Source organism: Aulostomus chinensis, chromosome 21, assembly GCF_037954235.1.
Source record: "Aulostomus chinensis isolate RoL2024-O1b breed Wild chromosome 21, RoL_Achi_v1.0, whole genome shotgun sequence".
NCBI classification, from domain to species: Eukaryota; Metazoa; Chordata; class Actinopteri; order Syngnathiformes; family Aulostomidae; genus Aulostomus; species Aulostomus chinensis.
In genome coordinates this window covers 4,427,666-4,449,873 of record NC_141340.1, presented here as the reverse complement: position 1 = coordinate 4,449,873, position 22,208 = coordinate 4,427,666, and the positions used below count along the sequence as shown (strand labels likewise).

Sequence of the window (22,208 nt, the reverse complement as noted above, 5' to 3'; positions counted from 1 at the left end):
TAAATAAAATGAAAACACAATTGGTTGAAATAAAATATGGCATCTCTTTAAAGGCAGTATGGAAGTCCGACAATAAAATAGTTTGTTCTTTTAAATTCAAGGTCACTGCAGGGATTTAATGGTCAGAAATATTTGTACCGCGTTTAAAATCATCTTCGATAGTCCGATCTTTAACATGATAAAAGAAAGCTCAAACATTTATATTTCAGATGAGCGATGGAAAAGAATACATTTTTTTGTCATATTTGTCAGGGAAAAGTATCAGATTGTCGTGTTTCAGAGGCAGGAAGCAGTTTTAGCATTAAATAAGCTAATCAGCTTCAGCTCAGAGTGGGATGGAGATGTGGGAGCAACCCCCCCCCCCCCACACCCACACACACACACACACACACCACCTGCAGCAGAGCAAAGCCTCCTCAAAGCTCTGATAAATGTAAAGGAGTCTGTTTGTTTGAAGGTCTGAATGACCGCAGCCTGCATGAAGCAGCGCCGGTGGCTGCTCAACAGATGGTGGCGCCGACAGGCTGCTGGGATCATTGGTCCGCTCTGTGTACAGTTAGCGGGGGGGGGGGGGGGTCACCATCAAGCCCCGGGACGTTCGTCTCTGCCAATCCTGCTTCATCACACACACACACACACACCTTGGCTGTGAAAAGACTTCTCATCATGCAGCTGTCAGAAACAACGCCGGTATGATTTATAGACTGAGTTTTGTCTGACAGGGCAAACAATCCTGCAGATATGAAACTTTGCTCTGATCGCTGATTCGGTTCCAGATGAAGAGGGGGACAGAGGGAGCTGAAGGGCAAAGTGAATGCCAACCTTCAGTCAAGGAGGGGATTATTGTTTTCAGCTCAAAGGAGCACAGCATGCCGATTATCAGCAAACACACACACACACACACACACACACACACACACACACACACACACACAAGGAAATGTCTCAGGCTTACCGGGAAGTAGAGAAGCAGAGCTCCACACAGGATGGCCTCCAGCAGGACCAGACCCGACGCTCTGATACTCTGCCCACAAACAAAGACACCCAACAATTACCAGACTTGTAATTTATGTCTGGACGTCCAACTTTTGGCCGTTTGAGAGGCGCACAACTGGCTGAGAACACAAAACATAAACGGTAAGAAGGCAGCAATGGTTGGTTCCTCATCCAGCAGACGCAGCCTCAGGGCGGCCATGTTTGTTTGTCAGCAGGATAACTGTAAAACTATGAGGCTGATTTTCACCAAACTAAGTGGAGGGGTGTCGACAGGGCAAAGGAAGAACCTCTTAAATTTCTGAGTAGATTTTAGTCACAGCGCCACCTGGTTAAAGGAAATAACATGTTTGGGTTTTTTTTTTTTTTTTGGTGATATTTCTCCCAAAGTAGAACAGGAAGCTGTTGTAACTGGACTCCACACGGACGGGTCCTTTCCAAACCAAACAAACAAACAAACAAAATCCAAATACTTGCAGGTCTCTCCTCAGGTTTGGCCGGTGAAGGTGGGCGCTCCTCTGGTTAATAAATGAAACCGGCTGCAAATTGGTTATGGAGCAGCTAGAAATATGAGTCTTAAAGGTCTGATATATTGCAGCTTAACCCGGGAAGTACTAATAAACTATGATGGATGGAGCTTTCTCCTTCTTACACTGTAAAAGCTCTCGCTCCGCCGACTTCCCCCACCATTTCTATACACCTCTAGTGTGCGATATTTAACAACATATCTGTCTCTAATTGACAGGATGCTTGAGGGGGCTTCCAGGGAGCAGACGACAGCTGAGGCACCTCCACGGAAACACAGATTCGGACCCCAGCTACCACGCGATTCTCTGATTTGATAATCAGCCATGCAAACATTTTTAATTTGTTGAAAGCTTTGAAAGTACAAAGTCTTTATTTAGTTTTAGGTAAATAAGTATCGGAGACTTCCATTCTCAACAGGAGGACCAAACACCTTCAGGAGCCTGCGGGTGTTAAAGACGCTCCAGTGGAGTGTCTGGGACTCCCCACCAGCACTGACCGCGACCTTGAGGCTTGACTCACTGCCTCGTTCAATTTCCAGGGGCTTCTTATAGGCAGATGACTTCTCTTTTTGTGTTACAAAGCAGTTTGCCTCCATATTATCGCTCCAACTGTGAGGAGTGACGCCGCGAGGGGCCGCATCCATGAATCAGAGGCTAAATTCTCTCTGGCACTCGCTGGTCGCTGTCCAAGGTGCTGATGCGGACTTGCTCTGCGGTGTCTGAGCCGTTTGATATGATTTCAAAGCTTTATGGAGACCACCCACATATGGACTCACTGGCTTATTCATCCAGTGGGCTTTGATGACCATATGGCATGGAAAACATCAAACATGTAACTGATGAATATGTTGTGATTTTGAATTAGATCAGTGTGCTTCCCTCTGATGAACTGCTCTCCCTCTAATGTCAGCTTGACTCCTGGTAATGAGAGACCACATTCCTGCTTTGTTTCCTATCTTGATTTTCATTAAGTAATAAAAAAGGAGATCCAGAGTCACAGTTATCAGTTCGGCCCCCTGTGACGACGGGGCTGTGCCGATTGGGTTTTAATGGCACATTTTGTGTAAACGACCAACCAAAATACTCTACCCGTCACATGCGTGGCATTTTCAACCTCACAAAATCACTTAATTCTACACGAGTCATTAAAAATTGAACCAAAAACACATTATTTGTAACAGGGAGAGCGCCCACCAGCGCCAAAACAAGCCCAGCCAAACCCAATGTTTTAAAAAAAAAATGTGATTTTTAACTACAAATGATAAAACTGGTCCAAAATTCAACGTGTTTCTTGGCCAATACTTAAACCTTCTGCTTAATTCTGCGACGTTTGGTTTAGTAATTTCTGGTGCTGTCAGGTGATTAAAAAATGAATCTAATTAATGACAGGATTTGTAATTAATTAATCGAATTAATCACATTTTAATCTCATATCTGCTGAAGGTCCCCAAGTAAAGAATTCGAATTCTAGGACATAACAAAATTGTAGTGCATGACTGATCAAACGAATACACGAAGAAGAAAAGACTTGAAATCACCATTTTTATTGGTGATTGAATAAAAGCTAAAGCAGGGCGTCTTAAGGCGGGGTCTCCAACAGGCGCTTTGACCTGCGACGCACGTGTGAGGTGACGAGCCACCGCCAAGTACGGGTCCTTCAGTGGGCCAAGTTTAAAATGCTCGTGTCTGGGTAAAATTCGCCATTGAATTGCCACTCAAGTGTGCTGAAATGAATCTGGCGTTTTTATAACGTGTTAATCTAAGGTGTAATTAATTAAACAAATTAATGCGTTAAAGTGACAGCGCTACCTTCACAAAAAAAAAAAACAACAAAGCCTCCTTCATGAAGGCAAAAACGGATCTCATGGAAATTCTGTATGTGAAAAAAACCAAACCTGTTAAAAAGTGTTAAAAAGCCTTCAATCAAAAAGTGAATCCATCACCATTAAAAATACCAACATGTTTGTTCGATCTTTGGCTCTGAGACACACGACGCGCTGGTTGGATGATTATCAAAGAAATTCAACTCTCATTCTGTTGAGGTTTTTCCGCTTCTGGCCAGGATTGTGCTGAGGGTCACAGAAGCAAAAACCTGCCGGGTGTTCAGAGGGTTAACCCATTTATAAAACTCTTGACATCATCAACAAGCTTCTGCTGTGATACCTTATTCCTGCGGAAGTGGTAGACGAGCACCATGCTGATAAACACGATGAGTATGCAGAGGCACTGGAACGAGAGCACAGCCAGACGAAGAGCGCCGTCCTCTCGAGCCACGCAGGGCGTGTCGTCCTTACAGAAGGCGCAACCTTGCTGGCAGGGCAGGCAGTCGCTGGACGAGCCCTCGTCCGCATTAGGACCACTGTCTGCTGCCTTTCCCGTCCTCCCCGACCCTGTCAAAGAGAATATTGATGAGTTAGCACAGGATTTAACAGGGCTCTGTAATATTTTGCTCATTTGTATTGATCAAGAAGGTTATCAGGCTGACACAGGTATCGTAAATTGTGTCTCTGAGGTAATAAAACTCTTCCTACTGTTCCTCTGAAAGCTAAATTAATTGATTTCTCAGGCTGCTTGAGGACGGACAAACAAAGCCGAAAGCAGAACGTTCACATTTCACCTTGAAGTTGTTTTTTTGTATTTACACGACGGATTGGCAGCATTTTGAATGATCAGATATGTACGACATCGTCATATCCACTGTAGGTTACAACCTCAAACCTTTTAAGCTACTTAATGTCTGTCTTAATGTAACCTTTTCTTGTGTTCATTTCATGTATTTTGCATTTAAAACAGCAGCTTTCTGCCAAGATGAAAGAGAAATTGGTGGTTTGTCATTTTGAAATCAAAAATGTTTCAATAAAACGGGTCCGAAAGCTCCATAGAACAGAGCAGAAAAAAGCTGGGTTAAACATCGGAAATTAAAGTGTCTCCTTTTCTTAAACTCAACGGCCTCATATCTAATTACTTAAAAAACACACAAACAAACAAACGAAGAAGCGGTAGCAGAAATGAAGTGTCTGAATGACAAAGTGACTCTTCCTGAGTGTATATAAATGCTTACCCAGCTCTGACCTTACAAGGATTCATCGACGTTGTGTCAACACAAGGGAGATCTATACGTGCGAACATGAAAAGTCAACACCGCTGCACCTTGTTCAGTCTCGGGCATACCATGCAAGGCTGAGGACTGAGGCCATCTCAGGAAAAGCACACAAAGCCACAGCAGTTATTAGATCTTGACAAGGACAGGCATGACGGGGGGGGTCGGTACAGGACAGATGGGTTAAAAATCTCTCTCCAGAGGGACTTGTGTCAGGCCAAAAGGCGGGAAGTGCAGTGATGAACTTGTGCACGGAAGGTTGTCGGTTCAATCACCCTGACCGACAAGAAGCGGAGGAAAGTGATCAGAATGAATGCGTTGCTCAAGCCCCCGTCGACCTGACAGTTTCACTCACCGTCAGTAAATCTATGTCGGGAAGAAGGAACACACACGTTCCTGCTTGGTAGCTGGTGGCTGGAATGCAACATGCTTTGTTACGATCTGTACGATTTCTAGGGAAGAACATTGGGAAACTGTTGTAGCAGCGTCTCCAAAAAAGGCCTCAGGTGTGTTTGATGGAAGAGGAAAAACTGGCCACTGAACCTCCAACTGTTTCAGCGAACGTGTTGAGGGATCTAGAAAAGTATCATGAAGGTGAAGGTAAGAGCTAAGGACTACTGCAATACTACTGTAGTCTGTGAGGCTTCTTGGCTGCTAACTGACAGCATTAAACAGTAAACAGGAATCACAGCAGTGTTCATGTTCAGACGGTTTGATCTTTACATCTGGCCTCATTGTGCTAAATCAATCTGATTATAGCCCTAAATTAAGCTACACTGAGGCGTCACAAAGCCATTGATTCACTGTTCACTGGATGTAAATACATGCACCAGATTTGAAGTCATTCTGGTTCATCTTTTAGGCAACAAGAAGACCTAAACTAAACTTTGTGACAATCTATGCAGATGAGAATGTGATATTTTGCTGCTTACGTGTGAATGACATCCACTGGTGGCACCAGACCACGGATGCTGGTAACCGAAAACTGTCAACCTTGCGGCGCTACGTAGCTAGAGAAGCTAAAAATCCTTCCCAGGTTGAAGAAAGGAAACAAACCCAGGGGACAAAAAGAGGCTAGCGGCGTTTATAAAAATAGAAATCTGCCGGTAGATGCCCATGTGCTTGGCTAGATAATAAATAGTGGACTTATATGGAGCTATTGTGGAGGATTTATTGAAAACATCCATTGTCTCAGAGATTTGCAGGGATTTTGCCTTTAAAAAGAAACTGACCTATTTTTCAAAGCCATGACTCTGCACACCATTGATCCCTTCAAAAGGACTTCTTCTATCTGTAGCTATGAGTCATAGTCTTTTGCTCACTCTTATTGGTTTGTTGACTGACAGTCAGAGGAGGCTTTGCCACCGTAACTTCTCCCCCACATTCATGAGCAAGATCCACACTGGAGGAACACTAGGAGACAAAAGAAAGCCAGTTGCACCATCTTCCTCTGCAAAGGAGTGTCAAGGATGTCCCCTTGTGGATTAACAGGCTTGTTATTGCCCCACGGTGGGCCAGACTGCAGCACTACGCCTTGCTAACAGGCTCTCCTCTCTATTATTGTCCTCTCTAAGAGACACAGTGATTGCAGACTTGCACACACGCAGACTCAAGTTAGTGCGCAGCAGCAGCAGCAGCAGCACAGACATCCAAGAGAGAAACAGTGGAGGTTTTCTCACTCCTGTGCACAATGTTTTAGGGTAAAAAAATGGTTGGGATAAGAAGTGGCATGAGGGGAAAAAATGTGTGAGAAGAGAGGTAAAATAGAGACGGAGGAGCAAGCTGAGTGAGGTCTGACTGGGATGAGACAGGAGAGAGACGAGAGGGGAAGCGTGGTGGAGAGTGAAGGGCAGGTGAAAACCACCGGGGTTCTGTGTCTGCAAAAAGCCCTTTTTAATTAACTCTCAGCAGACAGAATAAACGGAGAAACGAATCTATCATTAAAAAGATATTTCCCATCTTGATCCTGATTAGCCTCTGCGGGCACTGGGGCCACTTCAATTTTCACACAGGGCAGCAGGAACACAGCGGCGTTATTACAGTCGTTAGATAAATGAGGACATTACGTAATCCAACTTAAATGACAAAACTTTCTCCTCCAAACAGGCTCGTCATTTTTAACCTTTGCTCACTTGCAGTTCCAACCAACTTACTGCATTTGACATAATATGCAACACATCATTTTTTGACTATTGAAAAAAAAAAAAAAAAGTTTAAACTGCCCATAAAATGGGTGCATTTTTGGAGTGGAGTTCCTGAGAGGTTTGAGTCACTGGTAGCTCTTTTCTAATCAGTTTCCTCTGTGGGCTGAGAGTGGATTACAAAAAGTTATACAAGCAATTGAAATGTTGTGAACTCAAAATAAGAAAACTTCACACAAAGGGCAAAGAGGTACTCTTGCCAAACCAAAAATTAGACTAGAAATGATTATTTCAGTTAAAGCTCTGTTTCAACTTAAACTCACCATAATCGAACAGACAAAATGTCTTCACATGAACATGCGTTTAAAGTAAAAAGACTCCATTTAAAGCAAAATCTAAATTAGAGCCCCAGAAACCCTGGGTAAGAAATCCAGGTACATTTTTGGAAACTGAAAGTAGAAATGAAGTCGCTTTCTTGGACTTAAACGCTCAGACTTTTTGTCGCTGAAAACCTGACAGAGAAAGAGGATGATGATGACTCAGTATGACGAAGATTAGCCGCAGGACTACGTCTTACACATGATAAACTAGTCCCCCGGACCACAATAGGAGACTGCCGACCGAGGTGAGGCGTCTGCAGCCTTGCCTTGTTATCTTATAAAGTATATATTCATCATCTCCATTAACAAATGAGTGCATTCTTGAACTTCAACGGTCCTCTGCCTGCATGAGGGGAACAAATCGAGCAGGAGGCGGAGTGGTGCGCTGTTATCAACGTGACAGCAAAGGAGGCCGGCCTCTGGGAGGAACCGTCGCTGTCCAGGACGCTGAACGGGCGAGTGAGGGACATTTGAGGTGAAGCACACAGAACGCCGTGTTATTTTCTTCCCTCTGACTCGGTTTTACGGCGGCGATGTGTTCCACTTTACGTTACCTTGTCCCACATGCAATATATAATGAGAAAAAGACCCACATTCTGACTGGCTGTGGTTTTGAAAAGTCAAACCAGGGCACCACCAGGACCGAGGAAAGTTTGTTCTCTTTTGTCTCTGTTTATTTTGTTTTGTGTAGTTTTTTTAAAATTGGATTTAGACTTTCATGGCAACCTTTTCGACCAACCTCTCAGCACCACTTAAATGTTGGTCATCTGGTTTAATTGGACATGGCTGGACTTTTTGGGGTCCCACTAAAACTGGTCTCTGTGTGCCTGCGCAGAAAATTAATATTCATCCCAAGAAACATTCAAAACTTGTGCGCAACTGCCGTCTTTTTTGATGGAAGAGGCTCCAGATAGCAAGACATGACTTGGTGATAGACGCTATTAACACGGCAAAAAATGCACAACTGAAGTTAGTTAAAAAAAACAACAACAACAACAACAAAAACGTATGAAGGTAAGCATTAAGAACCTTGTTGAGGTTTCTGTCTGACAGTCTTCAGTCAGAGCTTATGAGTGGAACGAGTAGTTGTATCATGAATGAAGCGCACATTCATAAAAATAATCCAGGTAAACACTTACAGTACTTGACAGTCCTTACTATAGCGATGAATATACTTCACCACTGGGAGAGATAATAGCCGATGTGTCAGTGACTCACTTGAAAAGCCATTGACAGCTACTCTGCTGGGGTGGTAGAATCCTTTCTTGCAGTGGCACTTGTACTTGTCTAAGACAAATCCATGGCCATGGATCGGCAAACACTGCGGAGAGAAAAAACAAAAACAAAAACAACAACAACAACAAAAAAAAACAGGTCAAAGTCAAAAGTGGAGGCGAATTAAATCGCAGCTTTCAATTCCACATTATGAAAAAGATTTTTAAAAGAGAGCTGATAGCGATGGAAATCTCGATGTTGCAACACGTTCCGTCAGCGCTTGGACGGTTCCTGAGGATTTTGAGGAGGCCGGTTTGAGGAAGCAGATGGGTCCTAAATACAGGAGGTGAAAGCGACGTCTATTCACGGACAAATGACAGACCCCATCGAACAGTCGTAGTAATTATTATCAAATAATCCTAGGAGGTCACATGATCTCAATGAAAGGAGAGAAACATCCATACATGGAGGTGGAGGGAGCGGTGGTTGGATAATATTCAGGCAACTGCATCGCAGAGAATTCATGTTCCAGGCTGCTGACGGGGTTGAGCTGCTTGACGGTGGCTGTTGTGGGATATCTGGACGCTGGACTGATCTGGACGCTGTGCAGCACTGATGGGGTGCGTTGGTGTCCTGCGCTCATTGGGACCCAAACCACCACCATCTCCTAAACCTGACCAAGTGTTTTTGTCCACTAAACTAAACCTGACCGCGCTAGAAATGTGAGGGTCCAAGGGGTTGGGACAAGTGAGGGCTGTAAATGAAGACATGAGCGTTTACCAGAACATGAGATGCAACCTGTTCCCGTTAAGTCTCGTTTAACCTCTTAAATCACAACATGTTTAAACCTGTCCTGTGGCTCAGAACTGGGGCTGCGCCCTCAAACGCTACGGTAGGAATCATCTGTTGGGAAGAGCTCAGACTATTCTCTTCTGGAAAGGATGAGACAAATACTGTGTCCACTGTACGACTACTACTACTACTACTGTTTCTGTACATCTTAAGCATATTTTTAATGAGAATGGAGGTATTTAAACTTCTTATCTATTGCAAACAGCCACGTGTCTGTGAATCCTCCTGGATTTCCCCGCTAGTTCAGATGGCTCCTGAGGTGTTAAACATGAGATTTAACATGATTCGCTTGAACAGAAACCAAAAATCCAACTTTTTTTTGTTTTTTTTTTTGTTTTTTTTTAGTTTTGCTGTGCAGCTATGAGTTCAGGCTGACTTAGACAGCAAATATGAAGGCAATTTAAAAAGTCAATACTAAAATACAAGTGAAGTAGTTTGGTTATCAGTGAATAGAACTCAGGATCAAATGTCTTCTGGGAGGGACAAGGGTTTAATTATTTAAGTTTTGCTATTCCTCTCAGTCGAACTGCGCCTTCTCGCCGCTCAGTATTAAATTAGTGAAGCCTCTTTCATTTGATTGAAAGTCTGATAGGAAACAGACGAAGGGCTGCAGAGAAAAACACAAGGGGCGTCAGGGGGCATCCTTGGCAGACTTACTGTGCGGTTTGCCAAGATATAATTAATATCTAAATTAAGAACAGCCTAATTTGCATGATTAAAGGAGAACCGCTAATTCTATTCCGTGTGGGGATGAGAACCATCTTCTTTTCTTCTATTGACATGAAATTCTATTTCTCACTTGCTTTCTCTGGTCTTATTTTCACACAACCTGAACCTTTTTTGGTTGTTTTTTTTTGTGGCGGAGATGATAATGATTTGTGAGTCGCGAGAAATGACGAGGAACCTAGAATAGCAAGGGTGCTTCAGCTGACACTTGACACGCTATCAAGTGTTTTGTGACCCGACTGTGAGACCTGGAAGCAAGGCCAGCAGCAGCGTCTAAATGAAGCACCAGCCGCGGTGACAGCCGACTGGCCTCCGCACGTCTTGAAGAGGCGGCTATTTCTGACTTACTCTCAAGGACCTTGGTGGGCTCTGGATGTATCTCTCAGCTGGGGAGTGGCGGCCCTCCGTCAAAGCCTTACGGCCGAGGTTCAGTGGCACAAGATAATTACCAGGTTGCTATTAAGTGACCAAGTTTCTCAAACAAATTCCACTGAAGAGAGCAAAGTGGCACTGCGCTAACCTGACAGCTCCTTGTTTTAGAGGTGAAGCCTTGAAAAGGGCTCCTTGAATCTTTGGCTCACCTTAAACCTGTACGCAGCACCGCACCACTGAATAATTTCACCAACGAGTCTGAGAACTTCTGCAGATTTTACTTAAGCTACAGGATTTGGGCAGCACGGTGGTGCAGTGGTCAGCACCGTCGCCTCACAGCAAGAGGGTTCCGGGTTTGTGCCCCGGCTGGAGCACAGGGTCTTTCTATGTGGAGTCTCCATGTTCTCCCTGTTCCTGCTGGGTTCTCTCTGGTACTCCAGCTTCCTCCACAGTCCAAAGACATCAAGAGGGACCAGGTTAATCCAGACTCTAAATTGACTGTAGGTGTGACTGTGAGTGTGAATGGTTGTCTGTCTCTATGTGTTGGCCCTGTGATGGACTGGTGACCTGTCCAGGGGGAAGGCTGCTGGGATAGGCTCCACCCTCACCCCCCCAACACACACACACACACACCCTTAAGAGGAAGAAAATGGATGGATGTTTAAATGCTGCACCACCTATATGATATCTCATTCCAAAAATTTCAGGAACGGCTGGATGGGATTTCTTTAAATTCAGCACAAACATCCACTGGCATTCATTGAAGAACGGAAAAGCGTCTGATGGTCAGAGGTCAAGGACATTATCATATATGAACATGACATCCAGGAGGCCTTGAGGGATTTCTTTTTAAAATTTGGCTCAAACGTCCGCTAAGAATTAAGGATCAACTAAGAAGGTTCAGGAAGTCAAAGTCACTGTCACCTCACATCTTAACAATACCTCTAGAGCACCTTCAAGACATTCCTTCAATCTTTGCAAAAACATCCACTGGGAGTGGAGGATGAAAATTTCTTGGTGGTCAAAGGTCAAAGGTCACTGTCCTCACGTATGAACGTGACATCTCATGAGCACCTTCAAGGGATTTTTTTCAAATATGGCACAAAGATCTAATGGGTCAAAGGTCACAGAGACAGGCTGACATGATGAAAGGATACGACCTCATTTTAGAGGTTGCAGTTCCACACCTGCTGTACGCCCCACACACGGGGCAGCTTTAAATGGATACTGTGGCGGTGACGTGAGTCAGGTGAGGGATTTCATCCTCGTCTCCAACAGGTGTGTCCTCCAGCCTGGTGGAGCATGCTGCAGCCTGTCACAGTTAATATGCCCAGTGTGTGTGAGTGTGTGTGTGTGCACCTGAGTGAGTGAGTATGCATTTTCTGAGGGAGAGCCAGGAATAGCGGTACATCCCACCCCTGCTCGCGAGGTTTGATTGATGCTGGAACTTGGATGTGGAGAATGTTGATGGTGGAAGGAGCGCAGACGGTGCAGCCCGCCTGGCCGCTACCTGCCATCAGTCACATGTAATCCCGGCGGCAAAGTTCCAGACACATTCATTTCAACACGGGGCCATAAAAATGCAGCTTTCTGGACCAAAAGTCTGTCCCTCCAGGCCGTAGAAGCTGATGAATTCTATTTCTTAATCGCATCAGGAGGCAATTCAAAAGGTGGGGTGACAGAACACCGAGTCTGTGTTTTGATGAGAGCCTTTCTTTCAAATGTGTTTGTATCGCGCGTGCAGATGAGGGAAGACTGTACATACAAGGATCTCACACGATGCCACTGATCAGCAGGGGGTACTAACTCAAAAAAGGTGAGGAGAAAAGACGGTTGCAAGCTAGCAAACAGATGTGCAAAATCCAGATCTCAAAGAAAAAATGTCTTGAGGAAAACAATAGGAGGTACGAGACTGATGCCTCCTCGTAACTCCTTGCTCCTGATATCTGTTATAAAACTCTGGCCTGCAAAAACTTTAATATTACAAGAGCAGCACAACAGATATCAGGAGGAAGAAGTTAGCAATAGCTATCAGGCTTGAGACATTAGAAATATTCCCATAGAATGTCAGAACAAATCTGTTCATGAATGAGTCCGGATAAACGTAGCAAGAAGGAGTCAAGGGCCACGCTGGGTCAGACGAGTGAAAATGTACATGTTCTTTAATTGAAAAGAAATCCGGTGCTCTTCAGGGATGAAGGAAAAAAGCCAAATTGCAATAAAAAGAAGAAGAAAAGTAAAGTTTAGGTTGAAACCAAAGAGAAGAGCTCCACGTTTCACTCTATAGCGGGACGGCATACTACTGTGGAGGAGAATGAAATGCTAACTTCCTTAGCATAACCTAAGGATGAAAATTTCTCTATTTATTTACACTCCAGCCCTCATTGATGTTCACAAGCTTTAAAAGAGTGAGATTGTTGCTGCAGAAATGAAAGTTTGTCCTCTAAGTTTCCAGGTCTGGATGTTCCCTCGCTGCTGCGGTACGGAACGCAACGTGTATCATCCCGATTTCCCCGCTGTTCCAGGGAGGGATAATTAACTCCACCCTCTGGTGCAGCCGCGGGTCCTTCAGGCAGTGACTCATGAGCTCCGGCTTCCGATGACTCACTGCTGCCTCTTGAGGAAACAAGTGTTACAAGTCTATATTAACCTCTTAAAATACACCTTTCAAGTCCTTAGCTGACACTGACTAAGACTCGAAATGGATTAAGTTATTAACCAATCAGTTATTGCAAATAAACCGAGTTAACTATTGATCACCACATTCCAGTCTTTTAAAATCGTTAAAAAAAAGAGTATTTTCCTTTCTTCTTGAGAATGAATTGAATATCTTTGGAAGACATAATTTAGCAGCCAGAGAAAGAGCAATTTGATATTTCATGCACTAAATAATTCACCAAAAAATTAATTGCAGCTCTACTGGACTTATTTTTATTATTTTTTTCTTTTAGTAAATAACTTGGATTCCGTCTTGCTCTGCAGCTAAATCTCTGTTTTGCTAGACAACATAGTATTTAGAATAAAACACACACAGGAGCACTGACCTACTTCTAAATGCATACGCTGTTAATTATGTTTGATGATGCTGTGTTGATAGGGAGCGACTCAGGCAGCCATATTGTTGCTTCCTTAATGAGCCGAAGGCATCAACTGATCTGCCAGAGAGCAGAAATCACATTACACTAACCGATAATTAATTAGGTCCCCGTGATTGAAAATAATACTACACATCTTTATTTAGAGAGCGCTTTTCCACACCCACGTTACAAAGAGCTTGACTGGAGGCAACCATGCTACAACAAGAAGACCATTTAGAATAATAATTACAGTCCCTGTCAAAAGGACCGTCAAAATCTAATAAAATCAAGAAATGCTCCTTTACACAAATATGTTTCAAGATGGGGGGCGGCGTGGCTCGGAGGTAGAGTGGCTGTCTAGCAACCGAAGGGTCGCTGGTTCGATCCTCACTTCCCCCCGTGCTCCTGATGGCCCTGCCAGCCCCGCCTCTCGCCCAATGTCAGCTGGGATAGGCTCCACCCCCACGACCCTTAATGGATAAGCGGTGCAGACAATGGACGGATGTTTTAAGCTGTTGCACTGACCTAAACACCAACAGAATGAGATCAAAGTCAGGTCTAACACCGACAGAGAGCCACTGCAAGAAGGAAGAACAGGATGAAATATAACTTAATCAAAATGGAGGTAATAATAATTAACTTCAATAATTTATGACAAACCTCCTTCGCTCCATTCTTGTCACCTGTATTCTTTGCTCCTTGTCAGATAACACATCCACCTCATTTACTCCTTATGACAGAGCTTCTACTGTAAGTGCCTCCCCCGCCAGCATCGCTTCTTGTTGTTTACATCCCAGCTGTGGCGGCTGTCAATCACGCGAACACTGACATGCTAATTGCCATGGTGACATGTGTGGGACTGCAAGCGAGAGTCTTTTTATCGGAGTACGTCACGCTGTCAGAGCAGCGTGGTCTGTCTGAGCCACTTAGAGCAGGACACAACACCCTTCCTCCATCTCAGGAGCCGCCATGAGCCCGGCAACGTTCAGCTGCAAATCATACCTCTGGATTTGTAATAAAAGATATATATCTATATATAGATAGATAGATAGATATGTATATATCTATATATATCAATAAAAACATTCCTTAATAAAGTAGGAGTACGGATACTCGTCAACTCCATTAGAAGTATAAACAGTATTTCTCTATAATCAAGTAAAAGTGTAGAAGTATAAAAGTAGAAAGTTGCACTTTTTTCAATGTTTCTACTGGCTGAGCTACACGTTGTACTCCTATACAACACCACAGGAGGACACGAAATGCTTTTGTAGGATACAAGACACAAGTCTGATGCCTTTCAATCAACTAATCACGCAATCATTCGAACAAATAAAGACATAAGGTTTTATATTTCTTAAAGAACACTAAAATGAATCCCACTTATGTCAAACTGACAGAATAGTGGAGATTTTAAACTGAGATAAATTCAAGTTATGTTCAGTACAGAAAATGACTGGGATAAAAATAACGTTTAAATAGCATAAAACTGTGTTAGCTGGAGCTATTCCGACAAGGCCTGGCAGGATCTTCATAAATCTCCCAAATCCGACTATAGATTCACTTCAAATGCATAACTAATGTACTCCAGCACACAACTGTGCATGCACAACACACACTCTCCCCATATCAAAGGCAACCCTTCTCCGCCTTCACCTCTGTGTGACACGAAGAATAAAACCAACACTCAGAGTCACACTAATTTATACGGAGGCCAGAACTCCTCCACCTGACCAGGAAACCAGGAGCTGCGGCTCAGCCCTGCCGGCTAATTAAGGCCTGCCGAGGACTCTCCATCTCTTTGAAATAAGCCCGTGCTCTCCGGGTCCAGCACAGCGCCTAATCAACCACTAATAGGCCTCTGTAGATATTTGTAATCATCCTTCAGAGTGGAACATAAACCCAGAGGAAAGCTTATCATGCAATAATTACAAATTGAACGATAGAATGCACAAAAGGAGGTTAGACAAAGAATACTTGGCTGGAGGGCAATTTGCTCTGCACATGAGTTAGCGTGTGCCCGTGTGTGTGTGTGTGTGTCCATGTGTGTGTGTGTGAGTGTTCGTGTGTGTGTGTGTTTGTGTGTGTCCATGTGTGTGTGTGTGTGTTTGTGTGTGTGTGTGAGTGTGTGTGTGTGTGTGGGTGTGGGTGTGGTATCCCGCTGTGAATTTCAAGAGCATGTATAAAAGAGACAGAGAAATTAAATGTGAACCTTTTTAATTTAAAAAGAACTCACCAGCTTTGGGGGGGGGGGGGGGTTATTACTCGGGGTGCAATGAAATCATCAACTCACGACACGATACGAAATACGAAACAGGGATACAAAATACTCACGATACGAAATAAAAGATGAAAGAAAATCAAATATTCTTTATTTTCTTCCTTAAAATGCTCTTTTCTTGGGAAAAACCAAAATATTTGTTTTGTCCACCATCGTCTCTCCATGAATTTGTCTTCTACATGTGAAGCCTGGAAAAGTCCACACAACCAATTTGTTTGATGAAGGAGCGTCCGCTAACTATTTGACCTCGTCTTCCTCCATTTTAAAATAATTGTTTTTTGCGGCTTCTTCTTCTACCCTCGAGAGGGTAAAAAATCATCAGCGTTAGTGTTTTTGTTTTCGTTTTTTTTACATTGATTTTTATGTCTTTGAATTTTATTTCGTCATTTTTTTATTTCGCGGAATTCCGTGACGTGAAATTTCCTAACATCCCGAGTTATTACCCATCATCCTTTTCCGATTTTAAATCATTTTCACGCGAATGTCTTGTTACATGAACGCGTGGACGTATGCTCACCCTTCCCATCAACTACCTTTCATTGTGCTAAGCTAACTACCACCTCGAGCAATACAGCTTTTGTAAATAACAACAACGAAGAGACCGCCATTCAAACTTTAACGGGAGGAGAAGAAGGAGGAGAAACAGCACGCTGACACAGACCTGCATTTTTGTACTTCAATTTAACAGAGAAACACGTCTCCAATCCTGCATAAATTCAATAACAAGAGTAAGCAGTACATTAAGAGTAATATTAATAATGTATGACCCCTCAACAAAAACAGTACAACAGGTACAGTCAGGTCAGTGCTTCCTGATGGATGGAGCAGCAAAAGTGCGGCATGTACCAGCCTCACTGCTCAACCGTCTGTGCAGGAGAGAGTTTGACGTCAGTATATTAGCTACAGGCCAGGATTGGGTGACTCTTTTTTAGCTGTGGGGCGAGGACTGGGCCAGATAAATTGTGTCTGGACCAAAATTTCTAACTGAGACTTACAGACAAACAGTGAGGCATACACACAAAGCGTTTGATGGCTGAGCTCCGGTGCTCAAAGGGACAGCTACACAGCCAGCTATTGGCTTTAAACGAGGTCAACTAGCCGGAGTTAGCCGGGGCAGAGCTGCTTGTACAGCCGTGCCTGGCTTTGGGTGCAGTCCAGAAACTAAAGCCTGAGCACCAGTGAGATAAACACTCCTTGAAGCCTAGAGGGAGCTTAACATTACAATCAGGCTGGGACTAGTAAACACACACAGCTCCTCAGAGCTTGCACACACCAACGGGAGAGATTACTGCTCTCACCGTCACCTCCACGTCTCAGTGTCAATGAGAGCCAGCCACACTGAGTCCAACTTACAAAACACACTCATGTAAAAGCAACGCGGGAACCAACAATAACTGCAGAAGGAAAAAAAAGGGGAATAATTTTCTGACATCCTTGTGCAAGGCCCTGAGGGACAACAGGCACAGAGAGGGATAACGCAGGGACAGGAAGTCTGTTGTCCACCTGCCACTTCCTCTCTTCTCATCCAAAAGGAGCAGCTCATCCTCACTTGCAAGAATCTGAAGCTTTCCTGCACCACGAGAGTGACGTTCACGACACCCTCGGGGTCTCGATCGGTTTTTCTGTGCAGGTCTTCTTGGAGGGCATCCATAGTTTTGAAATCAGTTGGACTGAAAGCAGGAGTTGGGAAATTAAAGGGGGAAAAAAAAAGAGATGCTTCAACTGTCAGGTGCAACCCAATTCAAACTCTGCTGTTGTAACGGTTTGGGGGCAAGGAAGTGTTGGCCTTTACAGCAGGCTCCTTTAACCTCAGAACTCAAGAGACTGGAACCCGGAACCGAAGTGGAAAATTAAAAAAGCAAAAACACATCCCCATTTACATGTCAACCCTCTGTCTTACCAGTTGATAACAGCACTCGTAACAACGTCCATCTACAGAAGATGAGCAGTAACCTGCGCACGACTTATAAAACGTGGCACAATCGAGACATAAAACTGCCAAAAACTGTCTGTTATCAATTATTCATCAGGTACCCAGGGGAGAGTCCCGTTGAAATTTCCAACTGAAAAATCTGTTGAGATGTTTTGTGGAAGTCTGGCGTCATCTTGACTCGGGAGATGTAGGAGGCGGGGCCGAAGAGTCGCTACTACAACGACTGCATGTTCCACAATGGAAGGGTTTGCTCGGTAGACAGCGATACTCCACTGGATGGTTTACTTGCGGCAGCACCAAGTTTAGTACGGCCTAAATTAGCATGAAGGCGGCAGCCAGGATATTTCTGAGAGTGTAAATGGAGCCGCCGTCTTTGTCTGTCTCTCACTCTTTTGTTGTCTATTTTGGTCCTCCACAGCCATGAGACTGTACTCTTTCCCAGCCAATCTCAAGGGTCCCTAGATAAATGTTACCCCTACATCCCACTCTTCCAATCCTCCCTGGACCCACTGTTTGCTTTCTGCCTCGGTTTACAGCCTGCTGTGAAGGCTGGGTGAAGCGGACGTAAGACTCCTGGCGGTGGCGGTGGCGGCGGCGGCGGCAGCAAGTGTATTCAAGTCTTCAAAGCGTTTCCATGTAAAATGTGAATTCCTGCGTTATCAGCAGAGCCAATTAGCAGCTAAGAGGTTAACGAAGGGGCTGTGTTGCCGGGGGCAACAGTTCAAATCAGAAGTGCAGTGCGATCACTTGCCCAACTGCATTATGGGCAACATCCCTCAATCTCAATTATGACGATGTCATCACTAACTCCACCGAGGAGACAGGAAGTGACGTAATCCAGTAAAAGTCATTTTAGTACAGTCCAATATGAGATCTGAATTGCCTCTCTAAGTGATCGAGTCCTAAAAGCTGGAAACACAGCAAGTTAGCATTGGTGAAGGTCCGGTAGCCTCCTCTCGAAGTCACTGGCTTCTCAGTTCAGTTGACACGACAATCAAGAGTATTTTGCCTCACAGACAGAAGTCTTGAGCTCACAACATGTTTTTCCGACCCGTATTTAACTCTTATTGAGTCCAAAAGGCAGGAAGATCCAGCCAGGTACCATTTAGCTTGAAGCTAACCGACTTTGAAGCTAACAGCTGATAAAGAAGTGGATTATATCAACTTTGAAGCATGTAGTCGGGTGTAATCCACTCCTTTATCGAGTCATGCTCAGTAACCCACACACAAACTGAGCTAAAAATAGTTTGTTAATTGATGTTATTTTGGGCAGTTTTGCTGTGGCGAGGTCATTAGCTTCAAACTACATGTATAGGGCTCGTTTACATATTTGGCCCCACAAAGAGTGACTGTATTTTAATCGTTGGGCAGCCCAAATCATTTGGGATACTGAATGATGAAGACATTTCTTTGATTAATTAATCAATTTGAATAAACAGAACCCCCTTTTTTTTTTTTTTTTTGGTGTGACATTCTGTTGGATGATTTCTCAAGCTTTCTAAAAAAAAACAAAAAAAAAACAAGATTTTTATACATTTCATATTTCCAAGATCCATCACTCCATCCGTCTGTATTCTTAAGAAAGGAGATCCACTTTATTTATTGCCCTTCTTCTTTCTTGAGCTCCAGTACAACTTTAGGTCCTCTACTATGTTACTACAGTGCTGCGTACACTAACTCATCCAGAACTAAAGGAACTGCAGAAACTGAAGGGTGAAGTTAAATCCAGCGGTGCACAGCAGTTTTCTGTTTCCTTCCTATCAACTCTGAAGCATAATCACAGCTTTGCTGGGATCACTGTTGATAATTAGCAGTTAGGCTATTTATAGGCTCACCGACGCACACTAATAAACATAGCAAGGAATTTAGTTAATTAGGATGCTTCAAGGCCTTTCTTCCCACCCAAAAACAAGAGCAGCAGGTTGACACGGCCGCGGCCTGGAGTGAAACCGCTCAGCACGGGTCCCCTGTGGGACTCCCTGCCCCACTATGATGCAGAGGTTTGAAGCATGGCTTTCATGCTAAAAAGTCTCCTATTTTTATCTCGCGCTACACCGCCGGGCCTGCAGATGAGTTGGGTTCAAGCAGAATGGGTGAGGAGGGAGTACTTGAACCAGGGGCGCTGCTGTCCTGAGTACAAAAACTGTATGTGTTGATGGTGTTGTTATGGTTGTACTATTATTCAGAGTTGTAGAGAAGATCGTGTACGACGGGAACGGCGTGTTTGTTAGATTGTGAGTGTTAGCCTTTGCAGCAGGGACATGTTTGTGGACGCGGGTTATAATCTGGATCCAGGAGGAAGAAATCTGCTGAAAAGGCCTTGTGTTGGTCATCAAGTCCTTGTTCATTCATCGTAAAGACTCATTGTTGCTAACCTGATGTTTACAGAACGTGTAGTAACTTGAGAGAAAAATGAAGTGGTGGCAGAGCGACACTTAATTATGAACTTAGCTACAGTGTTTCTGCTTAAAAGTCCATTGAGAAAAGGAGGTTGAGTACAAACTGATTCTGTTCTTGATTTTATTAGTTCATCTGGACTTTTAATAAGATTAGTTCATCATTTCTTTTAACAAAAAATTCTGCTTTATGGGTCAAAAACATAAAAGAAACAGTGGATTAATCAAAATATTGCATTTACCGCAATGATATTCCCATGTTTCCTTTCAGAAGTGGAGTACAGAGGCAAAGAAATGCTCCTAAAACCTGGAAATCAGCATTGTTGTACGCCATGAAAATCAACAGCTGTGGCTACCACACGCGTCATGTATCTCAACTTTTTGTTCTACGGCTCAAAAACACATCAGTAAATACAACGCATTTTTTTTCTGCTTTAATGCGGCTCAAAAACAGCTAAAGTAGCGAAACGACACTACCGAGGTTATCAAGGATAGCAAATGTCATCATAGGAAGCGCAAAAGACTGATTATTTAATTCCTATTCAGTTTTGTCTCAGTGAATCAACTCAACAGCCCTCAAAATCATTCTTAACAATGTGAGCGCATACTCACACTCCTCACTACAGATGTTCTCCTGCTGACGCTCCAGGCCTTTATAGATAAAGGACTTGTTAGCATAGCTGCCAGTGCAATAGATGGCTTTGGCCTTATCAGTGTAAGTTATAGGCAGCTGCTAGTAAAGATAGCAACAAAAGAGACAATGTGATATAAATCACAGACACAACGGGAGACACGGATAGCCCGGGGAGCAGGTCACCACCGGGGTCAGCGTTTGTCTTTCTCCCCTTGGTTTATATCATTGTGGGCTTAATCAGTGTTTAAAATAGCCATTTTTACATCCGTGCCACGGATGTGCACGCGCACGTGTGTGTGTGTGTGTGTGTGTAGCTGCATCAATCAAACAAATATCATCTATTGATTGTGTTTACATAGTCAGTCCAGCGACACACAGGCACCTTATGAGGACAAAAATATGATATTTCTGACACAATTTGACAAAAGTTACGTTTAAGAATTCTTATAAAGCCAGAGTAAGCCAGAAATGGGACATACACTGCAAAAAGAGGTAAAAAAAAAAAAAAAGAGCTTATAACTTTTAATGCAAAAACAAGCTGACATTTTTGATCTTGCAGTGCAGAATCAGTTTCGTGAGATAACATTTGCAACTCAGTGCTGTTAGAATGAAGTTAGATGAGAGACTAAATCATTTTGATCATCTTGACACTGTGGTTACTGATGAGTGTATTAAATTTGTAAAATAAAATGAAATATGATGTCACATATTGAAACTGCGCTGCAAGAGTAAAGTCAGTCGTCTGTGTAAAAGTCCTGCATGAGTGCTCGAAGCTCAACGCGGCCCGCTAATTTTTCTCATTGGTGCTCCACGAAGAGCGGCCATCACTCTCAACCAGCAGCCCTCAGCATAGCGAGTCCTCCTCTCGCCTGCTGGAGTCATTCATTCAGGTTATGTGTCACTGGCTTTCACAGGCTACAGCCCCTCAGGGCCCCACCACTTGTTCTGAGCAATAAGCTAATTGATTGAAACATTCATCATCATCCGCGGCCACGTTCTGCTATGAAAGGTGCCTCAGGGTAGCGGAGTCCTCGACTTTTGACGAACACTGAAAGGCACTAATGGAAGTGCCATTAGTGAGAGATGAGAGGAGGGAAAGATGAACTCAACCTCAACTAGCGGAGGTCCGACTCCTTAAGCGGGAATTTTAGCCCAGATTTGATGATAAACTTTGTGCTCGAGCCCTGTTTCGTTATCATTTCCAGCGCCGGTCTTCACCACTTTAACCCAAACACGTGTTTTCCTTCAGCTTTACCAAGTATTACCCAACTCTGACTATATTAACTCATCATAAAACATCGGTTTCCAACAAATGTCAAAATATCACTGGATGGCAATGAAGTTTTCTAAACTACAAAACGACTCCTGTGTCCATCAAGACATCAACAACCTTGCAGGCACTCTTACTTCTCCCTCGATGGTGTCAGTGCTGTCACAATAAGCTTCAGCTCAGGGTTGAGAGGATGTCCTTCCTCCTCCTGTCCTACTGGCTTTGGGACAAACTTCAGAAAAGTGATCCAGAGTAAATTGGAGTTAGTGGCTTCAATCTTTGTTCCAGGACCAGAGCGATCGAACAGCAGG

At 43.8% G+C, this 22,208-nt stretch overlaps 1 protein-coding gene across 2 annotated transcripts in view; it reads right to left on the bottom strand.

The window, feature by feature from the left end:
- Positions 1-22,208, bottom strand: part of gpr158a (G protein-coupled receptor 158a) — a 64,438-nt gene that overhangs the window by 25,026 nt on the left and 17,204 nt on the right. For both annotated transcript variants that reach the window (XM_086191149.1, XM_086191150.1), the window contains 3 exons: positions 8,360-8,462; positions 3,684-3,910; positions 956-1,024 (listed from right to left, as the gene is read on the bottom strand). In XM_086191149.1, coding sequence (XP_086047275.1) covers positions 956-1,024; positions 3,684-3,910; positions 8,360-8,462 — 399 coding nt within the window. The remainder of the gene's footprint in view (positions 1-955; positions 1,025-3,683; positions 3,911-8,359; positions 8,463-22,208) is intronic.